We start from the raw sequence: 27,628 nt of genomic DNA on the forward strand, positions 1-27,628 counted from the left end.
TCAGTTGTATTTATTGAGCACTTACTGTGTGCAAAGCACGTACTAAGCACTTATCACCATGTATTTGAGTTTAAAGGCTGGTGAATTTGGTATCAAATGTATGCAAATCATATGCAAATCAATATTTGGAGCCAAGAGCCTTGGTATTTTCTTTTTTCTTTTTTTTTTTTATAGAGCTTGCTCCATTGACTTTAATAGGGATGATAAAAGTCCTGCCAACTTGACAGCAATTTACCAGTGCTTCTTCACACCCAGAAAAAAAACTGGTTCTGGGCTCCTGGGGTTTCCTGTCTGAGTGATGATGTGGCCTCTGTGGCCAACTTAGTTGTCCTCAGGATCTGGAACAGCTACAGTGCTGGTCAATTTGAGTGGAAAATCATGACTAGGCCTACCTTTCTTGGTATCAAAGAAAAGAAGCTCAATTTTATACTTGTTGACTAGCCTGGACCCTGGAGAAGGATGCGGAAATGACATTATTGACCCACCCAGCTAAAGGAATTTACTGGAATAAGTCAAGTCGATTGGCCTTTTTTTTTTTTGGTTTGTTAGTTTAATATGATGGAACGATAAGGCATATCTTACCCTTTTAGCAAAAGGTAGGGAATGTTATAACAAATCACCATTTATGGACAGTACTTGTGCTCTGGTGCCAGAGGCATCCCAAATGTCATGGATAATGGTCTGAATCCCACCACACCACACCATCCCATGATCTCACATCTCAAACTCCAGGAGGCATAGGAGATGAACTCTGTTTAAGAGATTCATGTATTTCGTCTGTGGGAGCACATCAGCTAGAAGTAATCTGGGGAAGATCCCTGAATTCCAACTCTGCTTTAGGCTTTCTGAGTGAGGAAAGTCTGGGGTTTTGTAAAAGGGTATACAGGAGAAACCATCTCATCCTGGCCTTTTGTGACACTCTTGGACCTACAATAAAAAGAAATAACAAACGGTCACATTGAACATGCTTTCATTTGCAAAGAACACTCATGTTTGTTTCTGGAAATCACACTAATCTCAGAAACCCATTGGGAATGTTGGTTTTTGGCTTCCCTGACCAAGTGGAAGTTGCAATATAAAAATTTACCTGGGGAATGATTCAAGTACCCATACTTGATGGAGCTCTGAAATTTTCTTTCAGCGTGGTCTGTCACCAAGATGTGGCAAAAACTTACAAGGACAGGGTTAGTATGGTAATGGTCCACAAACAGCATCCCGATCCATGAGATGTATCCTATGATCGAAAAGATAATTTTTCCACAGAAGCTGCAGAAAGGTCTGCCATATCAAAACTATCTACCAGAGACTGGGCCTGTCCTATCTCTCTTGGCCAGGACCAGGCCGGCTTCTGCCTGGCCTGATTGGTTAGGCCAGCATGCACCAATGCCCTGAGAATTCTCAGGAAAAGGTGCATGTGACATCCTGAGAGACTTGTGACACTCACCCATGTCAGCCCTTTCATAACCATTCTGCAGAATGGTCCTGTCTAGCCGGGCTATCAACCAAGTTCCCAAGATGCAACTGAAAAGCAGTCTGGAGAGACAAGCCCCTAGGCCCAGGAGGACGTTGTAGAAGAACAAGAAGTAGTTGAAGTTGTGGAATGCTTTCCTACAAATAGGAGAAAATTGAAAGTTGCGTAACTCTCTGGCCTCTCATAAGGATCATTTTATTGCCTTTGATTTGGGAGTTCATGCCATGAGAAGAGTCTCACATAGTAAGGGCTAGATTGTGGTTTAGGCAGAGACTGGGGACTGGGTCTTCTACCATGAGTATTAGTTTGCTTATTTTTAGTGTCAACATCATCACCATCCTCTTTATCAACTGAACTGTATTGAATGAGTGCTAATCGCTTCAAAATTATTCCTAGTCCCTATTTTCTAGGGTCCCTTTTACCCTTTGAATCCTATCCAGCAGTGTGGGCCATCCATGGATCTATGAGTTGTATGCACCATGCCGCTTGGGGTAGCCCCTATATTTTTTCTCCCAAGTGTGCTCACCCCTCTCCTTTCCCTTGTACTGATTCTGTGGCTATGTTGGGAGAAGGAGAAGGGCAGGTGTAAATTCTCCTGAGAAGCAGTGTGGCTTAGTGGAAAGAGCACAGGCTTCGGAGTCAGAGGACGTGGGTTCTAATCCCAGCTCCACCACTTGTCTGCCGTGTGACCTTGGGCAAGCCACTTAACTTCTCTGTGCCTCAGTTACCTCATCTGTAAAATGGGGATTAAGACTGTGAGCCCCAAGTGGGATAACCTGATAGGCCTTGTACCTACCCCAGCACTTAGAACAGTGCTTGGCACATAGTAAATGCTTAACAAATACCATTATTATTATTATTATTCTAAAAACAGTATTTGGGAGGGGGTTGGGCACTTCAGACCCTGGGAGCAGAGTGGAGCCTCCAAACCTGAGGACCAATGGGAGTAGCCCCTATACCCTTGCTTCATTCCCAGCTGTGAGATTGTCTACTAAGCTCCAAGAGTTAGACCATCCTGCTGAGGAGAACACAGTCCAATGCTCTGATTAAGGCCTCTGGGTAGGAAATCTTGATCTACTTGGGAATAGTTTCTTAGAGCAGTCATGAAAACAGGCATAAGCCCACAAGCCCAGCCAGCACTCAAAATAAATTAGTATCATCAGTGCAATTTAGTATCATCCACCTCTTTGTGCTCCTCTCTTTACTCGGCTTTCATGAGAATCTGTGTTTGGGGGGGAACCAAGTAGATCCCTTCACTGACCTGTTGTTGAGGGCTAATGGTTTCTGCTTATCGCTAGGCCCAATCTTTGGTTGAAGGAAAAATCTGCCAGCAATCCAAATTTGCAACACCATGAGCCCCACAATAATTGAAATGGTCAGACTGAAAGAGAAAAAACACAACATACTTTTAAGAGGTGCTTTGTGGAGACTCTCTGTAGTGACATGGGGAAGCACTGTCAAATCCTCTTACCATTTCCTGTGCTGACTAGCCAATCATGGAACAACTGTGGGGCAGAGTGCCTGAAGAGAACTACAGCAGCCTCTCTGGCCAGGAGGGTGGTCAAATCATTCTACCTACTAAACCGGCCAGGAAAATAATGGGAAAAACAGCTCCCCAAACACTGAGAAATAAGGGTTTGGTAGAGGTGAACAAGGGGAACTTCAAATTCTCCCCCCTTTTTTAAATCAGTGAGTTAAAGGTAGGTTAGATTGAGGTTCCGAGGAAGGGGAAGAAGATTTTTCAATAAGAAAAAACTGTGAAAGTGAGATTTGTTGGCTGAGATAATATGCCAATAAGAAGTATTGTCACTTACATCCCAATGCCCAAATCTTTCAGCATTGCCAGCCCTTGGTTGTGTCCTACTGGTAAAACTAAACTGTACGTGAACATCACACCAAAGAGACACAGGACCACATGGATGATGAGGTAGCCTGGAGAAAGAAAGACCTGCGTCTCAATAAGGCAGGAAGAAGAAAAACACCCCAATTTCTACTGAGCATACAAAAGTCTGGCACTTACCCCATAAAATGTATGCTATTTGCCAACCTGAGTATCTCGCTATGGCCGCCTGAGGTAAAAACACAGTATAGTCAAAAGTTTATTGTGCATTTTTGGAACATACACAACAAAATGCATTGTGTGGAGTATAGAAAAAGTGTTTAATTGGCAAGCTTGTGGGTTAGAGAAAATGACTCAAGATCCAAATGCAGTTACTGAAGTTCTTCTTAGTTGCAAGGGCACAGTAGAATGTGTTTCAAATACTGTATCTAAAATAGATCAGTACTGTCCTTAGCAATCATGTGAATGCCTAGAGCCATGTGGGCTGACAGAAGCATGGTTTCAATTTGGACCAGGATTCACATTTCTGAGACACTATCTACACATTGTTTAAAAAATAATAGGATTTGTTAAGTGCTTACTATATGCCAAGCACTGTTCTAAGCACTGCGGTATGTACATTTTAATCAGGTCAGACCCAATCCCTATCCCACATGGGGCTCAGGGGCTCAGGAGTAGTCCTTAGATGGTGGCCTCTTGCAGGAGGGGAGCTATGTCCAACCTGATTATCTTTTATCTATCCCAGTGCTTAGTACAGTGCATGGCACAGAGTAGGTGCTTGGCACAGAGTAGGTGCTTAACAATTATATTATTAGCATTATTACTATTATTATGCAGGAGTACTCCCTATTCTTTGAACTATTCCTAAAAGTTAAGTTAGAACTGTAGGGCTCTAAAATTTGATTCTTACTTAGAGAAAGTACACTAACCTGACTTAAAAGTTAAGGCCTCATACTTGGACTGTGAACCCCATGTGGAACAGGGACTTTGTCTAACCTGAGTAACTTTTATCTATCCCAGCACTTAGTAGAGTCCATGTAATAAGCACTAACAAGTACTGCCTGCCAACCCCAACCTCTCTGAAAAAAAGGCAAATAGGGTTTTGTCTGAATTATCACCAAATACAGTGATACTAAATACTTTACTAAAATACAACTTCTTTAGCCTTTGATGTCACTAAGGGGACTCACTTGCTTTCATCAAACGGGTAATAACCAAAATAAATGACAAAGAAAATCACGCTAGAGCAATAAGAAGCACATTGATAAAATTTCAATTGAAAAATGCTAAAATGAGGTCTTTTGGACCTGTTTCTTGTTTCACATGGAAAATCAAGTCAGATCTTGTGGAATTACTAAATTGTTTCTCAATTACACAAAGTCCGGCCTGAGTTTATCATGTGTGTGTTGTGTGGAGGAGTTATAAAGGGAGGGAAGGAGAAGATCAGAAATATACACCCAATCTTGCCATAATGCACTTTTTCACTACAAATTTGATGAAAATTAAATTAGGGAATGTTCTTTCATCAACTTAAGCCTGTTTAGGCTCTGCATGCTTCAGTATTGGAAGAAACTGCTTTGGAACTTGGCATTATAATAGCTAACACAGTGTGGGTTTTTCTTAACACAGTGTTTTGCAAGAAGACAATCCTTGTGTTATAGAACTGAGTGTACTTTGTCCTTCAAAGCAGTACAGTGTGTGATTTAGCCAAAGAACTGAGTCAGACATTTTAAAAGACAATATGATGACAATTCTTACCATGCTTTCAGAAGAGGAAGGACTGTGAAATTTCAGAGGAAGAAATTTTTTCTCTCCCAACCAGAGCCTCTTAATATGTTTTCTAGATGAAAATGGAAAATTAAGTAACATTACTAAATTTAATTTTCTAAAAATAATGTTTTTGACTAAAGATGAATTTGACTAAAATAGCAAGTGGTGTAATGTCAGGGAGGCTTAGTGGAAAGAACACAGGCTTGGGAGTCAGGGGTCGTGGGTTCTGATCCCAGCTCTGCCACTTGTCAGCTGTATGACTTTGGGCAAGTCACTTAACTTCTCTGTGCCCCAGTTACCTCATCTGTAAAATGGGGATTAAGACTGTGAGCCCCAGGTGGAACAACCTGATAACCTTGTACCTATGCCAGCACTTACAACAGTGCTTGGCACATAGTAAGTGCTTAACAAACACCATCATTATAATAATTATTATTATTATTCACATTTTGCATTGTTCTAGGTTCACAATCATACAGTATATGAAATTAAGGGCCTCAAGTTTGAACTCTCACAATACAACTCACTCTTTTATAGAAATTTTGTAATATGTACACTATACATATATATATATATATACATGTATATGTATGTACATATACATGTATATAATAATCATTAGGTAGCCATTAGAGCCATTGATGGGATTTATTATGTCCAATAGTCTTGTCTCTTCCCTCAGCCACTCCTTCTATGGTGCTTTTGGATGACTGAATTGTCATTCAGAGAAATTTCACAGAAAAAAGAACAGAGTCTCCAGGGGTGGCACATGCTGCCAGTGACTTTTTATCCTTAGGACTGACTTCCTTCAAAAACACAGTGCCAGAAAACTGAAAAATTCCCTTTATTTCCCCCACCTGGGCCCTGGGGTCAGTGGGAGCTGAAAAGAGATCAGTGAATTTTCACTATGTGCAAATAACTTTTGTTGGTCTCCCCCATTACACTGTAGACTCCTGAGGGCATGGGGTGTGTGTTTTCCTCCTAGTGTACTCTCCCAAGTTCTTGGGAGCATGCCTAACACTCAGTATGTGCTTGATAAATCATCATCATCATCATCATCATCAGTGGTATTTACTGAGCACTTACTGTGTGCAGAGGACTATATAAACACTTAGGAGAATACAATACAGCAATAAAGAGAGACAATCCCTGCCCACAATGGGCTTACAGTCTGTGTGTGTGTGTGTGTGTGTGTGTGTGACAGACATCAAAACAAGTAAACAGGCATTAATATAAATAAATAGAATTATAGATACATACATATATGTATACATATATACATATACACATATATACATAAGTGCTATGGGGCAGGGAGAAGGGGGAAGAGCAAAAGGAGCAAATCAAGGTGAGGGGGAAGGAGGGGGAACTGAGGAAAAGGGGACTTAGTCTGGGAAGGCCTATTGATTGATTGCTATTGGTTGATTGATTCCAGTTCATTTTTAGAGTTTAAAATATCAATTGTTCTACCCTAGCTCTATCAATTCCAAAATAGCAGAGTTCCAGCTCCTTCCTCTTCCCCTTCTTTATCCATTATCCCTTGACTTGCTGGCAGCTTGGGCTTCTTTCAGATTCTGTTAAAAACATATTAGATCCAGTGGCCTTTGGTGCTAGTTGTAGCAGAGTGGGCAACCTTTCCTATTGTAGTGTTCTAGCAATCACTACGATGCCTTACTCACTGAGTCCTGCTTGGTTTCTGCACTGTTGTAATATCCTCAATGGGGTTATCCACAATGGGTCCTTTGGAAACTGAATCAGGTCAAATGTCAAAGACAGTAATTCTTTAGAAAAAAGCAACATTCAAGGTAGTCTTTCTATCAGCCTCATGACTGACCAATAACGGACAAGGACATGGGAGAGCTCAGACTAGTTGTATTCATTTATTCAATTGTATTTATTGGTTATTATGTGCAGAGCACTATACTAAGCACTTGGGAAGTACAATTCAGCAACAAATAGAGACAATCCCTGCCCACAACGGGCTCACAGACAGACATCAAAACAAGTAAAGATGAATCAGTAGCATCATTATAAATAAATTATAGATATAGATATATTCACAGCATTAATAAAAATTAATAGAATTATAATTATAAATATGTACATATGCACAAGTGCTGGGGGGGGGTAGAGCAAAGGGAGCAAGTAGGGGTGATGGGGGGGAGCAGAGGAAAAGGAGGGCTTAGTCTGGGAAGACCTCTGGGAGGAGGTGAGCTTTCAGTAGGGTTTTGAATGGGGAAAGTGTGCTAGTTTGGCGGATTTGAGGAGGGAGGGCATTCCAGGCCAGAGCTGAATTTATTCTAGGTTGACTAATGCTAGTATTCCCTTCATAATAATAGTAATAACTATAGTATTTGTAGTATTTGTTAAGGATTAAGTTCTGGAGTAGATGCAATAAAATCAGGTCAGAAACACTTCCTGTCCTACATGGGACACACAGTCTAAGGAGGGAGGAGAATAAGTATTTTATTCTCCTCATTTTATAGATGAGGAAACTGAGGCACAGAGAAAATAAGTAGTTTACCCAAGTTCACCCAACTGGCAAGTGGCACAGCTGGAATTAAAACCCACATCTCCTGACTCTCAAGTCTGCTCTTTTTACTAGGTGGCAATGCTTGCCTCCACTAGACCTTGAATAAAATGAACAAGACCAGAAAGTGTCAGGGTGGTATAGTATCATTCTGTCTGGTGGTTTTTAAGGGACTCATCCCTTACACACTAGTGGTGTATAAATATCAAAGTTCATAGAGAAACAGGGTAAATCTGGGAAACTCATTACCTGGTGTAGGGTTGGTCATTTATAATTGAGCACCCCAGTTACAAGCGCTAACAGCTGAGTTTGTTAGCACACTATTAATAGACTGGTCACTTAAGTGAATGCTCTTACCTGTAGCAGGCTAGAATGTGAAACACATAGCTAATACATGTGAGGGAGGCAGGAAAGCTAGTCCAAGTCCAGACACCTGGAAAAAGTACATTGTCTCAGTATCATCTAAAAACACTTCAGGCACTAACTCGTCAGACACAATTAATCAATCAAGTGTGCTGACTTAAATATTAGCATAATCACCTTCCCATTCTGCCAATTGACAGGACCCACAAAAGTCTTACCTTTTGCCTTAGAAGGAGTAGTGATGATCTGCCCATTGCAAAGCAGAGTATGAGTGGTGGGAGGAGGCAGAGAGGAACAGCACCTTTCTGGCTCCAGCATCTCTTACCTCCTTCTACTGCTGTTGTTCTGCTCTTTATCTACCTGAGCATCTCAGAGTATCCATGCATGTGTGTGTCTACATCTGTAGCCCCAATTGTCTGTTTCTGCCCATGTCTTCCTCTGTTTACCTTTGTTTTTGTATCTCTCTGCCTTCCTTTCTGCCCTTTTCTCTGCTCCCCTCCCCATCACTACTGAAGTCTTGTGCTCTAGAAGCTCTCTCCACTGTCTGACTTGGCGCTTCCCAAAAATACATATCACTTTAGTAAATACATTTTGGCACCAACCTATTTGATTTGATTCATTTCCTTGGGTCAATATTGTGAGTTGAAATTCATCCAGAAGGAGTACTCAGACTGCAACTGGACTATTTCAGGGTTTACTGATCATGAAAATTTTTATATTGTTGTGCATGTTTAGTCTTGCGGTTTTTTTTACTCTCCTTCGTATGTTTACATAATGATGGAGTATTTTGCACCCTACACTTGATGAGTTGAAAATAAATTCCCTAATTTCCTCTTTTCAATCAACCTCTTCCTATGTGAAAAAGGAGGAAATTTACTATAGATTTGTTTAGTACAGTGCTCAAGCGTTTAGTACAGTGCTCTGCCCACAGTAAGCACTCAACAAATACCACTGACTGACTGGCTCATGGACTCTGTGATCCACCAGCAGCAGTCAAAGAGACCACAGGGAAGGTATATTTGTTTCTAACTTTCCTTTACTGAACTTCACAAGGAGTGAAACTCAATGGGTATAAAGTATGGATAACATTTTTTTTCTATTTTTATTTCAGTGAATTACATTGCTCGATTCAGCTATGCAGCCGAGTGATAACATACAAAAATTAAACACTATAGAGTCCTACAATTTGTATTTAGTTACGTGTACACTTCCTCATCTGGAGATGAGAAGTATGATGCTTTCCCCCTACAAAGTTGCACCCGGACCTCCCCATGGTGGAGGGCGAAACAGCCAGAAGTAAATGAGTGCCTGCGGGAGCTGGGCCATCAGTAGGTGAAGGTTTCTTACTCTGAAGAACCCCCTACGGGGTCTTGTGGGGTGGACAGGCTCAATAGGAATCCTGCAGTAATAACTGCCCGACGTGGTAGGAGAAGACCGAAGTGGCTACCAAGGTAGCCTTCCCTTCACAATGTGTTGCATCCCTGCCTGCCTGCTTGCACGTTGTGCCCTCTATGCCCCAGCAGAAACATGAGTGGCAGAGAGGAAAGAGTGTGAGTCCTTCTAGACTGTAAGCTCACTGGAGGCAGGGAATGTGTCTGTTATGTTGTGCCCTCCCAAGCACTTAGTACAATGTTCTGTCCACAGTAAGTGCTCGATAAATACAACTGTTTGACTGATTGGCACTGTGCAAGTTACTAGGTCTACAATCAATTCCTTCTCTCAGGTTCTTGCTCCAAAAGTCTGTGGGATTGGTCCAAGGCTCATCCATAATTTACTTCAACAGACTCAATTGCCATCTTTGTTTTGTGTCATATTCCATGACTCCCTCCCCCTTTCTATTCTCTGCTAAAAAATTTGATCAGCCTTGTTGTGGTTTGAATTTTCAGTTTGGCAGCATTAATTCCAAAACATATTTGACATTCAGAAGTTTATATATCAATTAATCAATCAATGGTATTTATTGCGTGCACTGTACTAAGCACTTGGGAGTCTACAGAATTAGAAGATACAGTCCCTGCCCACAGTGAGCTTATGGTCTAGAGGAGCAGAGAGATATTTATATAAATAAGTAATTTATAATATACAATTTAAAGAGATGTACATAAATGCTGCAGGGTTGGGGGTGGAGTGAATATTAAATATCCAAAGGTCACAGATCCAAGTACATAGATGACAGAAGGGAGAGCGAGCCAGGGAAAAGAAGGCTTAATATGTCTATTATCTCTAACACATCCTGGTTTTGTAAATTGATATCCTATGGCAAGGTTATCTGTGAATTCTAGAAATAGATTTTAATCAAAATACAATCTCAGTCTCCAAAGAGTTAATACCTAATAATGGATTTACCTTTGGTGACTTTAATCAGCTCTTTGATTTGAAGAACAGCAGGCATCAGCATACTTGTTTCATTATCTGAAATGATGTAGTTCTCGAGCTCCCTCTCAAACACTTCCAGCTCTTGAACAATGTATGTGTAAATGCAGAATTCTATAGTAATGAACTGAGGGGGCAAAAACAGGAAAGTGCATTAGAGATGTTGCTTCTCTTTAGCCATATAGTAGTTTGGAGTATGGAGGAATGGGATAAGTGCTGGGCAAAAATTCTCTTCTTGAGACTGCTGGCCTCCAGGAGTTGAGATTAAATCAATCAATTAATCAATGGCATTTACTGAGTGCTTATTGTGTGCAGAGAAATGGACTGAGCACTTAGGACAATACAGTAGAGTTTATAGACACAATCTCTGCCCTCTAGGAGTTTACAATCTAGTGGGGGAAAAAGATATTAAAATCTATTATAGAGAGGAGAAGCAGCAGAGTACAAGGTTTAGTGCCAAGGGGTGGGTATCAAAGTGTTTATATACATAGGCGATGCAGAAAAGAGAGGGGATAGGGTGGGAAGATGAGAGATTAGTCATAGGTGACACAGAAGAGAAAGAGAATAGTATGAAGAGATGAGAAATTAGTCAGGTAGGTTGAGGTACGGTCCTAGAGGTAGGTTGAAAACTCTTATTGTCATTGTGCTTCACTTTTGATCAAACCCCCAAAAAAATCCCTAAGGATAGGGTTTGAGTTTTTTTAGTGATTTGTATTGTATTTTTCCTGTTTCACCCCTGAGCTGCCTCAATACTTTGCTTCTGAGAGACTTGAAGAGTGTCTAGAATATAACTTTCAGAAAGGAGTGCACAAATCCAGGACTTTGAGGGGTTTTTTTTGGGTTTTTTGTGTGTGCGTGTGTGTGTGTGTGTATGATGAGTGCACCAATATGTATCTTGGTCTATGTGTAGAGGAGAGGAATTTGGGATCTTTGGGGCTTATCATTAAAGCCAAGAATATATGTACTTGTTCTTATATCTAGCTGAGGCCTTCTTAATAGATATTTCAGGGAGTAGAAGGATGGTCATGTTTTCTCCTATTGTAGGAGCTGGCAATTTTAGTCTGGGAAACCTGAAGGAATATTCAACTAAGGCCTAAAATGTCAACCTGTAAAGGCACATTATCCTAGATGACACACATCAACTCATCTTTACTGCAAATTAGGTGCAACATTAAATTTCTGCACTTGAACTGAAATTTCAACACCTGTAATAGTATTATATTGGCTCTTCATGGAATAGTAAAGGCATAGTTCAGAATTATGAAAAGCAGCATGGCCTAGTTGATAGAGCCTGAGTTTGGGAGACAGAAGAACATGGTGCTAATCCCAGCTAATCCCACCTCTGCCGCTTGTCCACTGTGTGACCTTGGGGAAGTCACTTACCTTCTCTGTGCCTAAGTTACCTCATCTGTAAAATGGGAATTAAAACTGTGAGCCCCATCTAGGATAGGGACCGTGTCCAATCTGTTTGGCTTGTATCTACCCCAGTGCATAGTTTAGTGTCTGTCTTAGCAAATACCATTTAAAAACAAAACTAAACTAAACAAAACGAAAAACTACTTACCAGGTACAGGCAGATTAAGGCTAGCACAGCAGTACTAATCATTCTGCCAGGGAACCGAAAAAACGGATCCCATTCATATATCCTATGTTGAAACCAAGACTTTTCTTCTTCTCTGTGAATGAATAAATGCAAATAAAAGTGAGATTGTTGATGAAAGAAAGGTCAACTCCTCTCCTAGCTGTTTTAAGACTGTGTCATATAAGAGGGAAAAATTTCCTAAATGTCTGAGCAGTGTAAAATAATTTTCAGATGATCAAGCATCACGTGACCTGCACAATCTCTACATGTGAATTCTAATTGTAGGACCTGATTAACATTTAGGCAACATTTGTATTTTTTGGCTTGTTTGGTTGTTGCTTAATTCTGATACAGGAGAGTCTTTGTGTAAAAAGTGTTTGTGAGTCAATTGGCAGAGATATTTCAATTTGCTCATTTTGTAGTGATGAGGATAGCAGTTTGCCACCCTGAACAGGGAGTTTAAAAATACAAACACACATACATACTCCAAGACACCTGCTTTTTTGGGGGGGTGTACAGTAGAATAAATATACATGATCTCTGCTCTCAAGGACCTTACATCTAGAGGAGGAGACAGGCACCAAAATAAATTGCCAATAAGAGGAAGTATTAGAACATATCACATAAATTCATAAATATTATGGGGGCTGTGGTAACATAAGTGCTTAGGTGGCAAGAAACGCAGAGCTGGCAGTTGGGGAATACAAAGTAAGATTAGAGATTACTAGGGAAAGGCCTCCTGGAAATGTGATCTTAGAAGGGCTTTGAAGATGGGGAGAGTTGTGGGCTGTCAGATGAGAATAAGGAGGGAGTTCCAGTCAGTGGGGAGGGTATGAACAAGAAATCAATGGCGGGAGAGACAATGATGAGATATAGTGAGTAGGGTTGCTTGAGAAGATCTAAGAGTGTGAAATGGGGTGAAGTGGGGGAAGAGAGTGGGTAAAAAGAAGGAAGAGAGTAAAGTGCCTTAAAGCCAATGTTCACGAGTTTGTGCTTGATGAAGAGAAGAAAGAGCAACCATTGGAAGTTTTGAGGAGTGGGGAGATGTGTAGAGAATAGCAGTTTAGAAAAATGTTCTGGAAAGCCAAGTGAAGTATGGACTGGAGACTGGAGGTGGGGAAGTGAGGCAGTGGGGTCAACAAGAAGGCTGATGCAATAGTCACAGGGATGTGATGAGTGCCTGGACCAGAGGGGTGATCATTTGGATGGTGGAGTCTGGAAATGTTGTGAAGGAAAATGTGATAGGATTTGGCAACAGACTGAATATGAAGGTTGAAAGAGTGGGAAGAATGCCAAGGTTATGGGCTTCAGAGACAGGGAGAATGGTGGTGTGGTTTACTGTGATTGGAAAAGTGGTTGGAGGAAAGGATTTGAGGGAAAGATGAGAAGTTTTGGACATATTGAGGTTGATATGTCAGTGAGAATATACATGTAGATGTGTCTTGGAGGCAAGAGGAAATGCAAGATTGCGGAGCAGAAAGCAGTCAGGGCTGGTGACGTAGATTTGGTAGTCATTCACATAGCGGTGGTATCTGGAGACGTGGAAACCAATGATCTCTTCCATAGCAGTGATTGTAAAATATGAGAAGGGGACCCAGAACAGAGCTTTGGTGGAGATAAGGAATTAGAAGGTTGGAGTCAGAAGTTAGGGAGCCAAGTAATGATAAGTAGAGAAAGAGCCAGTGAAAGAGACTGGGGAGTGGCCAGAGATGTAGGAGGAGAAACAGGAGAGAAATATTAGAAAACCAAGTTTCAGTGTTATTTCCAGAAGGGAGTAGTCTACAGTGTTGAAGACAACTAAGAGGCTGAAATGACAGCTTCAAGAGGGTTAGTTTCCAGAGGGTGTAGCTTTGAGAGGGCATGGATTCCATATGTGAGGGCTCCCTCTCACCCAACAGTGAGGATTTAAAAAGCTCTGGAGTCCAGCAGAGATGCTAAAAGAAGACTGATCAGAGTACAAAATGTTCCCAACTGGGTCTCACTCAGTATGGTCTAGTGGAAAAAGCATGGGGCTGGGATTAAGGAAATGATGCTGATGGCATTTATCAAGTGCTTACTATATGCTTAGCACTGGAGGTGATACAAGACAATCAGGATGGGCACAGTCCCTATCTCACGTGGGGCTGCTGACAGTCTAAAGGGGAGGTGAAGACAGGCTTAGTACAAGTACTCTGCAAACCATCAATCCTCAATAAGTGCTATTGATTGATTTAGTGGATCCCCATCCTCTCAAAACTCTACCACAGTTTCACCCCCAAGCTCAAAATGAAAAGTTACCACTCCCTCCAGCAGAGATGTCTAGAGACTATGAGGAGTTGGGGCCGAGCTTCCACTCAACACCTCCTCCCTCCCAATCTCCCCATGCTTTCAAGACGTCTTGGTTTTACCAGTACGTTTTCAGAGCCAAGTCAGTTCTGTCTACAAACCTTTGGCCTTGACTGCACAGCACAATTCCCACCAGCACTAGAATAGTGTTTAGTTTCTATGACCTTTGGATGTTTGATATTCACCCCACCCCCAACCCCATAGCACTTACGTATATATCTTTAATTTATTTATTAAAATTACTTATTTATTCATATTAATGTCTATCTCCCCCTCTAGACTGTAAGCTCATTATGGGCAGGGAATGGGTCTGCTAATTCTGTACTCTCCCAAGCGTTTAGAACAGTGTCTTGCATGGAGTAACACTCAATAAATACAATTGACTGATTTATTGATAATTTGGATTTGCTTCATGCCAAATTGATTTTCATTGAAAAATGATCTCCAGGAAAAAAATAACATTTGCCCCATGCAAACATAGCGATTCTCTCTCTTTCTCTCTCTTTTCTTAATGCCAACTCCCACCTGCTCAGCCCTCCTATGGCAGCAAAGATGGCTATATTACAACTGGCCCCATGGGGAAGCTACTGGGAAAGGAGGAAAGGGCAATAGGGTAGGAGAGAAGTGGGAGGTAGGAGTAGGGAAGCCATTAGAGCTCTGGGCAGGAGAGGGGGAAGTTGCCAGTGCATTTGAAGTCCAATTCCTTGCCAATGGTTTGTGGGAAGTCATTTGGCCAACTTCATATTTTGCCATGTGGTTTATGAGAAACCGTGTCATGTGGACAGAAAACTGGGCTGGAAGACAGGGGAAATAGGCTCTATTGCTGGATCCACTTTTGACAAGTCACTTCAACTACTTTATGTCTCTCTTTCCTCTTCTGTAACATAGGACCAATAATTTCTGCTGCCAGGTTTCTACCTAGAAGTGTGAGGATTAACTTAGTAGTATTCTCTAAAGAGATCAAGCCAGAACAGTACCTGGTAGTATTAATTTGTGAGCTACCAATGAAGTTGGCACAGGTTGTCTCTTTCACTGTTTGCCCACTAATAATAATAATAGTGGCAATAATAAATGCCATTTGTTAAGCACTTATTATATGTCAAACACTAAATTAAGCACTGGGAAAGATACAAGATAATCAGGTGGGATACAGTTCCTGTACTACATGGGGCTCACAATATAAGTAGGAGGGAGAACAGGGGAATTCCCATTTATTAGATAAAGAAACTGAGGCTCAGGATATCAAGTCCATGCAGGACCAGATCATCCACATCAAGCGATATCTGCAGGAATCAAAAGCTGGAGCTAAGGCCAAGCATTCACATTTTGTCAGGTTTTCTGTGTTTCTGAGGGACTCAGCTTTGGTGATGGAAGGCAGCTTCAGAAGATCATTATAATCATTTCCATGTTTTCGAGATTCCCTTTGTGAGAAGGATAGCAATAGCTTTTCTCAGTCAGGATGCTACAATAATGTGCATGGAGCAGTTGGACTATTCTTGGATATCTTCAGGTCTGGTAATCCACTTCCAAGTTTGCATTCTTCTTAACTGAATCTTCAGAGTCCAACACAGATTTTGTTGGCAGGCCTTCCTTTTGTTCTACTTATGTGGAAGTTCTGAGGTGTTATTGATGGAATATTTACAAGTAGTTTTCTTGGTGGTCAGAGTCATTTTTCTAAAAAAAGTTCAGTCCATGTCTCCCCACTCCTCAAGAATCTCTAGGGGTTGTCCATCCACATCTGCATCAAACAGAAACTCTTTACCTTCAGCTTTAAAGCACTCAATCAGTTCGCTCCCTCCGTACCTTGATGATTTGCTACTACAACTTAGCCTGCACAATTCACTCCTCTAATACCAACCTACTCACTCAGTCTTGTCTATCTCACCGCTGACCCCTTGCCCACATCCTCCCTCTGGCCTGGAACATCCTCACCCTTCATATATGACAGACCACCACTCTCCCCACCTTCAAAGCTTACTAAAGTCACATTTCCTCCAAGAGGCTACTTTCCTCTAACCCCGCTCCCTTCTGTATCACCTGTGCACTTGATATTCACCCAACCCTCAACCCAGCAGCACTTACCTACCTATCCATAGTTTATTTTTATATCTGTCTCCCACTCTGGACTGATGGCTCCTTGTGGGTAGGGAATGGGTCTACCAACTCTGTTGCACTGTACTCTCTCAAGCACTTAATTCAGTTTTCTGCATACGGTAAGCGCTCAATAAACACCCTTGATTGATTGATTGATTGACTGACTCCCAGTCCTGTGGATTTCCACTGGCCTATGCTGCAATTGTCTGTTGAGCTAGTCCAACACTAGTGATACTTGCACAGAACCCTGGCAGGAGATGGGTTCATAGTTTCCTTATGGAAATGAGAGAGGGAGAAGAGAGTGTGTCTGCTCCATTCTGTTTCCAATTTTTAATGAGCCTGATAAATTTAAACAATCATGGAGAGTCCTGCTGCTTCAGCACCAAGGAATAGGCACTTGGAGAGGCAGAAACTTTAGCTAGCAGAGAGGAATCACAAAGGAGAGGGTCCATCTAAGACTAATTAGTAGGGTGGTCACAGACAGACCCTCCAAATTCTGGAAAAGGAGATGTCACATGTGTTATGCTGGGCAGCGAGTGTAACATGATGCTGTCACAGAAACCATTTTATGGAAGTAATCCTGAGTTTAAATGATCTTACAGCATTTCTCTGGGGGGGATCTATGACTCTCCCACTTGCTCCAGAGCCATTGCCTTCCCCTCTGAGGTCCTGATGAACCCTAGTGTCATGAGACCTGGCAGGAAGAGCTGAGGCAGAGGGAACCTTGGTGTTTAAAATAGAAAAAAAGGATATAAAAGCAACCGGTTCCTAATTGGTACCAGACAGAGGTATTTGTAATGCCGGGTATAAACCTGGATGAGTAGCCACCCTGCCAATTAGAAACTGAGCAGGTCCAATAGCCACCCCTTCCCCCCCTCTTAGAAAGAATAGCAGGATGGCAACTGGGAACTTAGTGAGGATCACAGAAAAGTAGGTGAATATAGATAAACAGCTGAGTCTTACTGAACGAGGGGCTTCCTCATGAGTCGTTTGACATGCTTCGCTTGGTGAACCTCCAGGAAGGGTTTCTCTTCCTATAAGAAAAGTTTGAATACTTTTGCAGCTCCTCTTCATAGAAGAGTCAGTGATGAGGATATCTATGCTTTCACCTGGAAGGCATCTCTGTTAATGTGGCAGATTCTCAGGTCTTTGGGGATTAAACCTCTGGTTGCCATTTTGTCAGCCCATCTCATTCAACAGACCAGAAAGAAGTAGGCAAAGAGACACAGGAAAGCAAAGGGAAGGGAAAGAGAGTGACAGGGATTAGAAAGAGAGGGTTCCTTTAAAGAGCAAGCATTGGGCTCATCAAGAGTTGAGAGAAAATGATGAAATTTTCCCCCTTCATTCATTCATCCAGTTGTATTTATTGAGTGCTTACTGTGTGCAGAGCACCGTACTAAGTGCTTGGGAGAATACAATGCAACAATAAACAGACAGATTCCCTGCCCACAATGAGCTTACAGACTAGCGGTGGGGGAGACAGACATTAGACTGTAAGCCCGTCAAAGGGCAGGGACTGTCTCTATCTGTTGCCAATTTGTACATTCCAAGCACTTAGTCCAGTGCTCTGCACATAGTAAGCGCTCAATAAATACTATGGAATGAATAATATAAATAAATAAATTACAGATATGTACATAAGTGCTGTGGGGCTGGGAGAGGGGAAGAACAAAGGGAGCAAGTCAGGGTAACGCAGAAGGGAGTGGGAGGAGAGGAAAGGGGGGCTTAGTCAGGGAAGGCCTCTTGGACAGGTTGTCTAAAGCAGTGTTTCCTCACAGGAGTGGTACCGAGTGGATTTGGGACCCTCAGGGAAGTCAAAGGAAAAGTCCAAGGAAATCGTAAAACTGCAGAATTCTGAATGGGAATTTGGTGGGGCCACCCCCAACTGTAGATTGTATGAATATTTTCTGGAGCTCCAAGTGGGACACAGGGGAGGGCCTCCAGAGGCATGATGTCCAGATTGGGGGCCCACCCCCTCAAATAAACACATAGATATACCTTCGACACCTGTCCAGACACAGAGCTATAGACACACACTCACAAACAAATACACAGACACATACCCAGTTATGACAAAAAATATAGAGAATCAGTGTCAGACACACCCTTGCACCAACAGGAAGCTGAATAGAAACAAATGTAGACGGTTAGAAGCAGAAGCAGTCAAGCTGCCACCTTCCAGTAAAACAACCTTCTCTGGGACCTGTGAAGGTTGAGAAAAATAGGAGGAACACAGAGAGTTGACAATATGGCTCTTGCTCACCTGCTGCAGCTGCTCAGCTGCCCATAATTCTTGCTCTTGTCACTGCTGTCATGGTTTTAAGTGGGATATTTCCCTGTCTCACCAGCCTGGGGTGGTTAGTGTGACCAGGGAGTAAAATGTATTCCAGCCTTGCCCAATAAAGGATGAATAGTCCATCTCTGTATTCACAGGGTGTCAGGCCACTCCATCTCCTGTCTCATCGCTGCCACCTCTCATCCCTACTCCCTCTAAATTTGCTGTGATTTCAAGAGGAAAAGGAACGAAGCTATTTTTGTGGGATCTCGTGGGCGGGGGATTTGGGGAGTTCTTGGGCAGAGAGTTATAGGATGAAAAAACAGAGAAATTGTGAAGTTGGAAATACTTGATGGAAAAAAACAGAGCTACTCACACTTTGTATATCCCAGCCTAGCTGAATCCTCAAGCCTTTTATAAACATGTAAACAAAGTGACCTAAAAGGAAAGCTAGGCACAGTAAGGAAGGCCAGTAAAAAATAATTGTTTGATAGTTGCCCAGAAACTGCAAAGAAGGACAAAAAAAAAGTGATTTCAGAACTTACATATTCAGCAAGTGTTAAAATTAATGTGCAATATGCACCAAATCTCATTTTCCTTTCAGCTTTGGTCACAGGAAACCTATCAGACTCTACTATTGACTCTCCTCTTCCCACCAAACTGTAACTGAAATCTGGGAAAGTCTCCAGTAGCACTAATGAGAGCCATTCCTGACTGAATGGTTCCCCATTTTCCCCCTGGATTTGAGTGTTCTGCCTGCCGCGCTGACCTCGACTTCCAGCATATTCCACATAACACACACTTGAGAGAGAGAGCTATGGATTAGGAAAGCAGTAAATCTGCAGTTCTCATTCCTTTGCTTGCCTTTTTCCAGGCAGGGCAAATCCCATTCTAGCTTCTAGCTTTCTCAGTTAATCATTTGACCTTCATCTGCCAGCATAGGAGCTCCCCAAAATCTCAATGACATGCTAAGGATGTGACTGAGTACATTAAAGTTGTAAACATTATGGCTATTCCCTGGGCTGCAAATCTTACATGCCATGCAGTGTCAGAATTGGTAGCATGGTTTTACTGACTCAGAGTCATAAACTCAGTCCTTCAAATTTGGGTAAAGAGGTTCTTGTAACTTTCCTCCCTAAGGGACTATGCTAATCATAATCATAATAACAACAAAACAACAACAACAACAACAACAGTAATAACAGTACTTGTTAAGCAATTACTTAACACTGTAATAAGGTTGGGCTTCATATAAAATGATCAGGTCAGACATGATCCCTGTCCCATATGGGGCTCCCTTCCAGGGTATTTGTGTCTTTTCTCACTTCGAGGTTGTATTTGCAAGCCTAAATTCAGGGGACAAATGAATATGTCTAAATATTGTTTATATCTTATAGCTTACCTGTCCGTGTGGGCACTGAACAATGTGTAGGACTGTAATTGCAAACCTGTAAAACATAATTAATAATAATTAACAACACACCACTGGGTAGGTTCTGCTCTGGAATGGAGAACGCCTGCACTTCGACCCCTTTTTCTTTATCTGAAAAGAGGGGCCTTTAGGGCAAAAAACAAAACAAAACACAATTCTGACATTAGGGCAGGATCTTTGCTCCACCTCTTACTCAAAATGGATAGTTATCTACTGCTACTTTCTTTTAGAGCCCAGCTCAGGCTCAGCCACTGTGAAGTGGTTTTTGCATTCCCTTACCCCCACAGACTTCTTTGTTCTTCCCCTCTATCCATACCAACTCCTTTATATTAGGGAGGTTAGGATGTAGGTGGAGGCATTTCAATAATATTTATAAATAATAAAGGGTTTTTATTGCCATGAATGAGATTGGAAATTTTGGAATTTTCCAGCCCATGAAACCCCCCCCCCCCAAACACACACTCCCTTTGGGGACTATATAAACATTATTATCCATTACTGAATAGGGATGTCAGATCAATGATATTTTATTGGGTGACCAGCAGGGGAATGGAGTATTTTCTGGACAACTTGCCTGGAAAACTGCATCAATTTGACACTAAAGACCAAGGGTGGAATATGAAGAAGGTACACTGAGGCATGGAGGTCCATGAAGGGTGACAATTTTTGGTGGGAATTTTTTTTTTGTAATATTTGTCTCAGAGGGCAATAATATGTGTCTCAGAGGACAATAAAGTGATTAATATTAATGAGTCTCATCATTGCTGGCTAAATAATATTTATTGAGTGCTTACTGTGTGTCAAGCATTTTACTAAGCACTTGGGAGAGTATAATATAACAGAGTTGGTAGACATGTTGCCTGTTTACAATGAGCTTACAGTCTAGAGGAAGATACAGATATGAACATGGACAAATAATAATAATAATGATAATGTTGGTATTTGTTAAGCACTTACCATGTGCAGAGCACTGTTCTAAGCTCTGGGGGAGATACAGGGTAATCAGGTGGTCCCACGTGAGGCTCACAGTCTTCATCCCCATTTTACAGATGAGGTAACTGAGGCACAGAGAAGTTAAGTGACTTGCCCACAGTCACACAGCTGACAAGTGGCAGAGCCGGGATTTTAACCCATGACCTCTGGCTCCCAAGCCCGTGCTCTTTCCCCTGAGCCACACTGCTTCTCTAAATAAATTACAGATATGTACATAAGTGCTGAGGGCCTGAGTGAGGGGTGAGTAAAGGGTGCAAATCCAAGTTCAAAGGTGATCCGGAAGAGAATGGGAGTTGAGGAAATAAGAGCTTAGTGGGGGAAGGCCTCTTGGAGGAGATGAGACAATTACACCCCCCCCCCCAAGCCTTATTGCAGGCAAATCTTCTCCAAGAGGCCTACCCAGATTAAGCCCTCCTTTCCTCTTCTCCCACTCCCTTCTGCAACTCCCTAACTTGCTCCCTTTATTCATCCTCCACCTCCCAGCCCACCACACTTATGTACACATCTGTAATTTATTTATTTATATTAATGTCTGCCTCCCCCTCTAAACTGAAAGCTCATTGTGGGCAGGGAATATGGCTGTTCATGGTTGTATTGTATTTTCTCAAGCACTTAATATATTGCTCTGCACACAGTAAGTGCTCATTAAATATGATTTAGTTTTTTAGTTTAACTTAATCATATTTAGCTAAATATGATTTAATATGACTGACTGACATTTTAAACATCTGGATGCCTATTGAGTCTGCTTCTCCAGGAAGAAGGAGTTCCTGGGGACACAACCATGTACTCCCTGGAAATGCATTTAACTCCTTCCTGATCCTCTTGGAGAAGAAGACTTATGCCTGACTTGGCAGTATCACTGGGCTGTTGGAATGCTCTCTGTCCCTCTCAAGCACCTCATGCAAGTGCATACCGGGGGATGGGTGGCCAAAAGTGAGTAGTAGTCTGGCTTGAGTCCCTGAATCCTTGGCATACCTAGGGAACTCCAGGTTCTACAGGTTTGCTAGGAATTTGGGTTAGCCTTGGGCAGTCTCTGTTTCAGAGCTTTGTGGTGTTTGTCCAGATGGGAAGCCTCCCCAGAAAAACTGTCCCAGCCCCTACCCTGTGGGGTCCCCAAAACAAAAGCTGCCTCGGGATACAACATATGCTCTTAAATTCACTGCCAGGCCATCCAAGGCCTCCCTAAGTTCCAATGAGGCCTAAGGTACCAAACAAAGTATACTGGGCCAAAGATGACCAAATGACCTAGTTTCTGTGGGACAGTCACTTTAGATTTTCGGGGTTACATTTATGTATCTAATAACCAAATCTTTTTTTTTAAAAAAAGTCAGATTGAGATGTTTGAGTACCTCACCCACAGGAGGGGTGATGAAAGTTGGGAGACATGAGGTCATGTAGGCATGCACTTCTCTCTCTATGTGGAAGTGAATAGATGGAGAGGAGAGAGATGGGGAAGAGGGAAGAGGATCAGGAGGGGCAAATGGGAAGGGAACAGATAAGGCTGACATCAGCCCAGGAAAGTGTGCCCTGAAGCCTGGGTCCAACAGGGTCCCTGTCACTCCAACCAGGCACTGAAGAAATAATGATAATAATAACAACAATATGCTAAGTGTTTACTGTATGCCAAGCTCTATACTACACACAGGGATACATCATCAGGTCAGACAGAGGCCCTGTGGGGCTCACAGTCTAAAAAGGAGGGAGAAAGGGTATTTCAACCACATTTTACAGACTAGACAGTAACATCCTTGTGGGCAGGGAACAAGCACACCAACTCTATTGTATTGTACTCTCCCTAGCACTTTGCACGCTGCTGTCCACACAGTAAGCACTTAATAAATATTGATTGATTGAGTGAAGGAACTGAGGCCCAGAGAAGTTAGGTGACTTGCCCAAGGTCATACAGCAGGCAAGTGGCAGCCCTGAGATTAAAACGCAGCCCCCTGACTCCCAGAGCCATGCTTTTCCCACTAGTTATGGTTGCACAAGGCATGCCTGGGTGGACACTGTGCTAACCTCAGGACAGTGCTCTGCACATAGTAAGTGCTCAATAAATACGATTGAATGAACCACTGCTGCTTTGCTTTTGCCTTGCCTCTGTCTCACCCTTAAATGCCACTGCATAGTATGGCTGATGCTACTGAGCTACCACCCTGCCATGATCTGTGCCATTTTCCTGGCTTCTCCATGATTCTCTGCCATTTAAGCCAAGGTAGGGGAGGATAGAGGAGAGCAGTGAGGGTCTGGGTCAGTGGTGTGAATCCTTGAAACACCAGCAGAGTGGCAGGAGAACCAAGTGGAAGATGCTCTTCAGGAGAAAAATGGAATATTTGTGCCATTTATACAGGGCCTAAAATTCTGAATTGTTCCTCTGGGAAAAGTTGATCAATAATGAGGGTTTATCTGATAACTGTGATTAGATGAAAAATGCTGGTCGAGTATAGATTTTCCCATCTCAGTCCCCAGAATGAGCCCCCAAATTTGGCAAATCAGCTTCTCTTCCTTGAAGAGATGGGAAACATCTCTTTTCAAATAGGCTCCATGACACCACCATGATCCATTAGCTCAGCTCTGCTTCCAGTGCAGTTTTTCGCGCTTTGTTTTCTAAAGAAGAATTGTTCCATTCCCACTGCAAGCTTACCATGATTGGAAGAGCAACAGCTACTAAATCTCTAAATTAAGTCCTTACTATAAGGCCACAGCTGGTGCTACTGCTGTGAGTATGCATTTTTTCATCTCTGTTCAGCACCAAAAAACATATGAGTCTGGGAATGGCATTCAGGATTATGTAATGATAATAATTATTATTATGATGTTTATTAAGCACTTACGATGTGCCAGGCACTATTCGAAACACTGGAGTTAACATAAGCAAATCAGGTTGGACACAGTCCTGTCCCACAGTCTCAATCCCCATTTTACAGGTGAGGGAACTGAGGCCCAATGAAGTGAAGTGACTTGCCCAAGTTCACACAGCTCACAAGTGGTGGAGCTGCGATTAAAACTCATAATCTTCTGATTCCCAGGCCCGTGCTCTATCCACTACGCCATGTAGAGTCAGCTGTCCATTAGGGTATTTTAATACTGAGCCTCAAAATCTGGAGATCGCATACACTAACTACTCAGAATCTGTGGGTTGGGATAGGGGTATTATGTAGACAGGTTTTAGGAGATTAAAGTCCAAACACACAAAGGATGTGATAGGCTGAACTTTCCAAGGATTCAAAGAGGAAGTACTAATTAGGGTACACTGGAAAATGAAATGTAATACTGAAATGAGGGATGGTTTCAGTTCACTACACCTGCCTCTCCAACTGTACTATCTCCCAACAAAAATGGGTTTTCCCAAAAGCATGAGATCAAAGAATACACCCTAACTGCAAGAGTTTGCCCAAGGAACTACTTGAGGATGATGTGCTTCTTACCAAATTAAAGCGTAAACAAATCCCAGGAATGATCCTATCAGTCTGGATTCTGATGAAAGGCATGCGAAGAATGGAAAATGTGAGAAACCCACTTCAGTCCCTCCTATTAGAAGAACAATGGCTGAAATGAGAGCAAAAGATGGAAGTCTTTAGGAATTTTAGTTATTTCATTTTGTCACAAACCAACCACATGATTTCTATGTAGAGGGATTTTTCAATTCTTAGTCGTTCCTGGTAGGAGGCTCCATTAGTAGGGATGAGGTATTTTGCTTTGACCTTAATGACCAAACCGTAATATTGGCTGTTCTTTTGAAAGGGATAGGGCTAAAGTTTTTCAGCTACTTTTCTTTTCACCTAGTGTTTGTTCTTCCTGTTTGATTCATTGTCTTTCATTTGCTCTCTCATTATTGGTCCTATCCTTTCAATCAAGCAATCAATCAGTGGTATTTACTGAGCCTTTACTGAGTGCAGAGCACTGTACTAAGCACTTGGGAAAGTACATTACGGAGATTGGTAGATGCAATCCTTGCCCACAGGGAGTTTACAGATCATTCTTTCATTCATTCAATCATATTTATTGAGCACTTACTTTGTGCAGAGCACTGTTCTAAGTGCTTGGGAGAGTACAATATAACAATAAACAGACACATTGCCTGCCCACAACAGGGAATATAGCTTATAGGGGGAGACAGACATTAATATAAATACATCAATTACAGATATGTACAAAACTGTTGTGGAGCTGGAAGGGGGGATGAATAAAGGGAGCAAGTCAGCGTGACGCAGAAGGAAGTGGGAGAAGAGGAAAGGAGGGTTTAGTCAGGGAAGGCCTCTTGGAGGAGATGTACCTACAATAAGGTTTTGAATGGGGGAAGAGTAATTGTCTGTTGGATATGAGGGAGTAAAGCATTCCAGGCCAGAGGCAGGATGTGGGTGAGGGTCAGTGACAAGATAGATGAGATAAAGATACAATGAGAAGGTTAGCATTAGAGGAACAAAGTGTGCGGGCTGGGTTGTAGTAGGGGAGTAGCGAGGTGAAATAGGAGGGGGCAAGATGATTGAATGCTTTAAAGCCAATGTTGAGTTTTCGTTCAATGGGGAGTTGGATGGGCAACCACTGGAGTTTTTTGAGGAGCGGGAAAACATGGACCAGGTGTTTTTGTAGAAAAGTGATCTGGGCAGCAGAGTAAAGTATGTACTGGAGTGGGAAGAGACAGGAGGCTAGAAGGTCAGGAAGGAGGCTGATCCAGTAATCAAGGCAGGATAGGATAAGTGACTGGATTAACGTGGTAGCAGTTTGGATGAAGAGGAAAGGGTGGATTTTAGTGATGTTGTGAAGGTGGAACTGACAGGATTTAGTGATGGGTTGAATATGTGGGTTGAATGAGAGAAAAGAGTCAAGGATAACACTACTAGATAATTAAATTTAATTATCTGAAGAAAACACTAGTGATAGGGAACCCTTGATTAATTTGGTACCGGGGCAGCAGTTTGGACGTCTCTGGGCCTCAGTTACCTCACCTGGAAAATGAGGATTGGGACTGTGAGCCCCATGTGGGGCAAGGAGGGAGTCCAATCCAATATGCTCGCATCCATCCCAGTGCTTAATACAGTGCCTGTTATATAGTAAGCGCTTAACAAATCCTCTCATTTTCAGTGCTTAGAACAGTGCTTGGCACATAGTAAGTGCTTAACAAATACCATAATTATTATTATTATAACCATTAAGGACCATGGTCTGTAAGATTAGAGGGGAACTTGTAGCTAACTGAAGGGGCAGGAGTAAAGATGGTGATGAACCCCTAATCTGGCCGGGTTAGGGAGTAGGATGGACATCCCCAAATCACAGTTATGTTCAGTAAATTTGGGATTTTCCTCAGGGTTGTGAAGGTAGTTAGAGAGATCATATTTAATTAGTGGACAACCCCACCGACTTTCTCTCACAGCACCAACTCTCCCCTAGCAATAAAACTAAAATATTTAGCCTGGAATAGGCAGAAAAGAAGCAGTACTTCCTCTCCCTGCCCTTCTCAACATGCCCGCCGCCCCCCCCCCCCAACTGAAACACACATACACACAAAAACACACTCACACTCTTATCCTCTCTAGTGTGTTCTTGCGCCATTTTATTACAATCGGGAGAGCACTTTTCTGATGTTTTTGAGCACTGAGCTGGTCTTGAGCTAATTCGACTGTTTGGGACCTACTCAGCCTGGGGTGGTTTTTATGGTTCTTATTAAGCACTCATTATGTGCCAAGCACTTTTCTAAATGCTGGGGTCAGTACAAGTTACCCAAGCAGGTTGGACAAAATCCCTGTCCCAAATGGAACTCACAGTCTCAAAATCTTGATTGGTTGTAAAAAGATATTAGGAATACTGTAGTAAGCATGGAAATAGCCAAGTAACCAACTAAGCAAATGCCTCAGTTGAATTATTTAGCATAGCATGGACATACGAATATATTTTTAAACAGTATATTATAAATTGCTTATTTATTTATATTAATGTCTGTCTCCCCTTTTAGATTGTAAACTCGTAATCGGCAGGGAATGTGTCTGCTAATTCTGTTGCACTGTACTCTCCCAAGTGCTTAGAACAATGCTCTGCACATGAATTCATTCATTCAATAGTATTTATTGAGTGCTTACTATGTGCAGAGCACTGTACTAAGAGCTTGGAATGTACAGTTCGGCAACAGATAGAGACAATCCCTGCCCAATGATGGGCTCACAGTCTAATCGGGGAAGACAGACGGACAAAAACAAGACAACATAATCACGATAAATAGAATCAAGGGGATGTACACCTCATTAACAAAATAAATAGAGTAATAAAAAATATATACAAATGAGCACAGTGCTGAGGGGAGGAGCAGAGGGCAGAGGGGGAGCAGAGGGAGCAGAGGGAAAAGGGATAGCTCAGTCTGGGAAGGCCTCTTGGAGGAGGTGAGCTCTCAGTAGGATTTGAAGAGAGGAAGAGAGTTAGTTTGGCGGAGGTGAGGAGGGAGGGCATTCCAGGACAGCAGTAGGACGTGGGCCAGAGGTCGACAGTGGGACAGGCGTGAACGGGGGACAGTGAGGAGGTGAGTGGCAGAGGAATGGAGTGTGCGGGGTGGGCAGTAGAAAGAGAGAAAGGAGATGAAGTAGGAGGG

The 27,628-nt window shown here is 42.3% G+C and overlaps 1 protein-coding gene across 3 annotated transcripts in view; it reads right to left on the reverse strand.

The window, feature by feature from the left end:
- Positions 1–514: 514 nt before the first annotated feature.
- Positions 515–27,628, reverse strand: part of LOC100091595 (stimulated by retinoic acid gene 6 protein-like) — a 56,252-nt gene continuing 29,138 nt past the window's right edge. For 2 of the 3 annotated variants that reach the window (XM_029055741.2, XM_029055744.2), the window contains 14 exons: positions 24,477–24,597; positions 20,026–20,071; positions 19,000–19,128; positions 17,312–17,382; positions 11,912–12,023; positions 10,321–10,474; positions 7,969–8,044; positions 5,070–5,151; positions 3,492–3,540; positions 3,286–3,403; positions 2,733–2,852; positions 1,445–1,608; positions 1,088–1,234; positions 515–927 (listed from right to left, as the gene is read on the reverse strand). In XM_029055741.2, the coding sequence (XP_028911574.1) occupies positions 791–927; positions 1,088–1,234; positions 1,445–1,608; positions 2,733–2,852; positions 3,286–3,403; positions 3,492–3,540; positions 5,070–5,151; positions 7,969–8,044; positions 10,321–10,474; positions 11,912–12,023; positions 17,312–17,382; positions 19,000–19,128; positions 20,026–20,071; positions 24,477–24,597 (1,526 nt within the window). In that variant the 3' untranslated portion in view covers positions 515–790. The remainder of the gene's footprint in view (positions 928–1,087; positions 1,235–1,444; positions 1,609–2,732; positions 2,853–3,285; positions 3,404–3,491; positions 3,541–5,069; positions 5,152–7,968; positions 8,045–10,320; positions 10,475–11,911; positions 12,024–17,311; positions 17,383–18,999; positions 19,129–20,025; positions 20,072–24,476; positions 24,598–27,628) is intronic. The other variant, XM_029055743.2, reaches the window with a different exon arrangement.

Source organism: Ornithorhynchus anatinus, chromosome X5 (assembly GCF_004115215.2).
Source record: "Ornithorhynchus anatinus isolate Pmale09 chromosome X5, mOrnAna1.pri.v4, whole genome shotgun sequence".
In the NCBI taxonomy this organism is placed as follows: Eukaryota; Metazoa; Chordata; class Mammalia; order Monotremata; family Ornithorhynchidae; genus Ornithorhynchus; species Ornithorhynchus anatinus.